Source organism: Myotis davidii, unplaced genomic scaffold (assembly GCF_000327345.1).
Source record: "Myotis davidii unplaced genomic scaffold, ASM32734v1 scaffold2042, whole genome shotgun sequence".
Classification (NCBI taxonomy): Eukaryota; Metazoa; Chordata; class Mammalia; order Chiroptera; family Vespertilionidae; genus Myotis; species Myotis davidii.
Window position 1 is genome coordinate 155,066 of NW_006293469.1, and position 3,936 is coordinate 159,001.

The 3,936-nt window shown below is 42.2% G+C and overlaps 1 protein-coding gene across 1 annotated transcript in view; it reads right to left on the reverse strand.

The window, feature by feature from the left end:
• The window catches only part of UBXN4 (UBX domain protein 4), a 39,226-nt gene extending 36,093 nt beyond the window's left edge, over positions 1–3,133 (reverse strand). The window contains exon 1 of the mRNA XM_015566145.1: positions 3,053–3,133. Coding sequence (XP_015421631.1) covers positions 3,053–3,059 — 7 coding nt within the window. The 5' untranslated portion in view covers positions 3,060–3,133. The remainder of the gene's footprint in view (positions 1–3,052) is intronic.
• Between the last annotated feature and the right edge of the window lie 803 nt (positions 3,134–3,936).

A 3,936-nucleotide genomic window follows, 5' to 3' on the forward strand; every position in this document is an offset into this window, starting at 1 on the left:
CCTGTGTGATAGGTGGTGTCATGAATAGGGAGCACAAGACAAGGTAAGACTGAAGAGTTAAGAGTAAGCGTTTATTCAACAGGATGAAGGCAGTACCATTTACTTAGAGGTAGCAGCACAATGGGGGAGAAAACACAGGTTCAGGCTGTAAATATACTTTTAGGCTTGAGAATCCTATGAGGCATCCAAGGGGGTGTTAAGTAGGTAGCATGTTAAGTAGGATCTGCTACTTCTGAGGTTGATGCTTTGCCTCTCTTATTTATGTTGTACCAGATGTCACCTCCCCACTAACAAAATCTGTCCATGACTCAGTCCAGTAGCAGCAGCAGCTGCTACTGAATAGAATTATTAATTGCCAACTTCAAATCTTTAGTTTCTTAGTTTTAATTACATTATGAACTATGCCAAGGAGTTAGATGGGCCTAAGATTTTAATGAGAAAACACTGTCTCCCTGGTAGTATCAGCAATATCCAAAGTAAAGGTACTTCAAAAATTTTTTTTTATTGATTTCAGAGAAGAAGGGAGAAGGAGTGATACAAACATCAATGATGATAAAAAATCATCAATCGGCTGCCTCCTGCATGCCCCCTACTGGGGACCAAGCACACACCCGGGCATGTGCCCTGACTGGGAATCAAACCATGACCTGGTTCATGGGTCACCGCTCAACCATTGAACACCAACCGGGCCAAAGTAAAGGTACTTAAAGAGAACAGTACAAACTCAGAAGCAAAGAATTGCAGACCCTAGTAGAGCCAGCAATTCCAACTTAGAAAACCTCCATCTATTTTAACCCAAAAAGGCAGTAAACAGTATCTGTCAAGGAAATTTTAGCTCACTAGTCAGTGAACTGACACCTCAGCTTCAGGATCCTTGTCAAATTATTCTACCTTCCCAAGAACAGAATCAAAATCTTTTTCACTTTTTAAAAAACACTGATTTGAGGCCCTAGCCAGTTTGGCTCAACCGATAGAGCATCAGCCTGTGGAATAAATGGTTCTGGGTTTGATTCTGGCCAGGGTTCGATTCTTGCCAGCGGCACATGCCCAGGTTTCAGGCTTGGTCCCCAGTAGGGGGCGTGCAGGAGGCAGCCAATCAATGACTCTCATCATTGATGTTTCTATCTCTCTGCCTCTCCCTTCCTCTCTGAAATAAATTAAAATACATTAAAAAATATATATATATGTATATTAAATTTGATTTGAGAGAGAGGAAAGGGGGAAAGAGAGGCAGGGAAAAAGAGAGAGAAATATTGATTTGTTGTTCTACTTATTTATGCATTCATTGGTTGATTCTTGTATATGCCCTGATAGGAGATTGAACCCACAACCTTGGCATATCGGGGTAGGTTACTCTAACCAAATGAGCTACCTGGCCCAGGCCCAGTTTTCCTTCTTTCAGTTTACATAGCTATAATACTTTGAAAATCCTTGTTAATTTGTTGGCTGAACTAGTAGTAATCTCTCCAGTCTCCTAACATCAATCTTTTAATATTCTTTAATTCATACATGAAAAATTCATTAAACAACTTGCCTAAAATGTTTCCCATTTGAGTAGTTATATGAACCAAAGTTACCCTTAAGACCATTCCTTCCAGCTATAAAGATTTTTAAGTTTTCTACTGAGTTAATGTATTACTGTTGAAGTCTCAGATCTAAGGTAATTATGAATTCTGGCTGTATGCTTCAGAGTTATGAACAAAGGTCTAGGCCAGTGGTCGGCAAACCACGGCTCGCGAGCCACATGTGGCTCTTTGGCCCCTTGAGTGTGGCTCTTCCACAAAATACCAAGTGCGGGCACGCACGTACAGTGCGATTGAAACTCCGTGGCTCACGTGCATAAGTCGGTTTTTGGAAAGGAGATAGACGAAACAAGTATACAAGACGAGTGTGGGTGGGAGAGTTGGAAGGGGTCGACCTCAGCGAATGTACCTCAATCAGATTGAGGACGTTTTTAGCAAAGGCCAGCTTAGGAGTGCCCTAATTAAGTTAATAACAATGCGCCTACCTATATAGTTTAAGTTTAAAAAATTTGGCTCTCAAAAGAAATTTCAATCGTTGTACTGTTGATATTTGGCTCTGCTGACGAATGAGTTTGCCGACCACTGGTCTAGGCAGTTCATGAGAGTATTGTCTACAAACTCCTAAAAGGACACTAATCTTACCTAAGATGCTAGAAAAGCCAACAGTATTGTGAAAGGGTCAAGGGACAGACTCTGACAGACTGCTAACGGTATTCCTGCAAATATTCAACAGTAATTGATATTCTAAAAGCATAAAATACACGCTCATCAGTAAAAAATTAATGGAAAAGGGAATATATATATACACACAAAGCCCCCAAAACCTATAACTTTATTTTACTATTATAATAATTAGCACTACTGTTTCCAAATGGATTTTCAAATGTTTAATTAAATCTAGCAATATTTCTTTCAACTTAATTGATTAGCCCACAAGTGCCTTCTAGGAACATTCAGACACCATCAATTGTGTTTTTTGCTTAAAACCATGACTACCATAATCCTAGATTTTCCTGATTTCTACACCAATTTCAATAATCACGTCAAGTTTACAATTGTTGAGTTTTTTTCTTAAGAAACAAACAACAAAAACCACTTCCTTTTTAAGCTGCTAAAAAAAAATATTTTGTCAAGACAATATGTAAATCCTTTTTGTGACCCTGGTGCATGTACTTAACCACTGCGTACGTAAGTTTCCTCATCTATAAAAGAAGATAATAAAACCTGACTCTACCTACCACAAGAATCAACAGAGACTTTATGGAAAGAACACAACTTTAAAGTGTCATAAAACTATTATTGTACTCTTAATAAGCATAGTATCTTATCATTTCACTTTCCCTTTTAATCTACTTTTTTTCCCTTACAGGATGACAGCTGGTATTTTATGTGAAATATAAACTGTGAAACAGCGTAAGAGAATAAGAAATACTCGAACTCCTCTAAATTAACAGCATTAGAAATTTACCTATAAATCTAGCATAACAAAACAATGATAAATTTCACGTTTAATGTTAACTGCAACTCACACTTCATCTACATGTTCTCACTGCAGTGCATAAAGCAACAGAGCTATTATGCAGTCTCCCAGGAGTCATGAGTTAATAATGAGGAAAACGTTATTAAACACAAATAGGTGAAATAATACACTTCCAATGAGCAGCAGCCACAAACACTGATTTGGTTCATGTAATGAGAATCGGCATCTCCCCAGGGGCATAGGTTTACGGTAAATCTAGAAGATTTCAGTAATAAAATAGGGGAGTAATAAAATACGGAGCACATTAACCCAGAGCAACCCGGGGTAAGTGAGTTAATACACATTCTGGAAATTGTAGCCATTAGACAAGACAACAAAACAACAAAAAGAAAAAGAACCAAGAACTGAGCGTCTACTCCTAAACACATGGTTAAAAATAAACAAACAAATAAATCGACTTGCAACAAGGCAATTAGTGCACATGAGACCTCCCCCGCTATCATTTTTACAAGTCAAGCCTCCGTGTCCAGCCCCACAGTCTGCGCCTGAGGAACACGGGACGCCAGCGAGCGCGCCCGCCAGGTGGTCCCTCTTTGTTGTTGTCGATGACACAGCTTTCCGCCCGACCGTCGGCACCGAACTGCCGGCCCAGCTGCCGGCCGCAGGGCCTGGCCGTACCCACCAACACCGGGAACTGCGCTCGGGCCTTACGGCATCCGAAGCGGGTCCCCCGGGACACAGAGCCCTAAGGGGGCGCCCGGGAGGGGACGGGGGGCTGTGGCGCCGGCCCCCGGGAGGCGGGCGAGAGACGGGGCGGGGAGCTACCGGGCTGGGCCGCTCGCGCGCCTCCTCGCCTGGGGCGGAGAGGGGTGGACGGGCTCAGCGCTCGGGGGCGAGGCTGGGACGGGGCCTTCCGCCAGGGCGGTGGGGGCC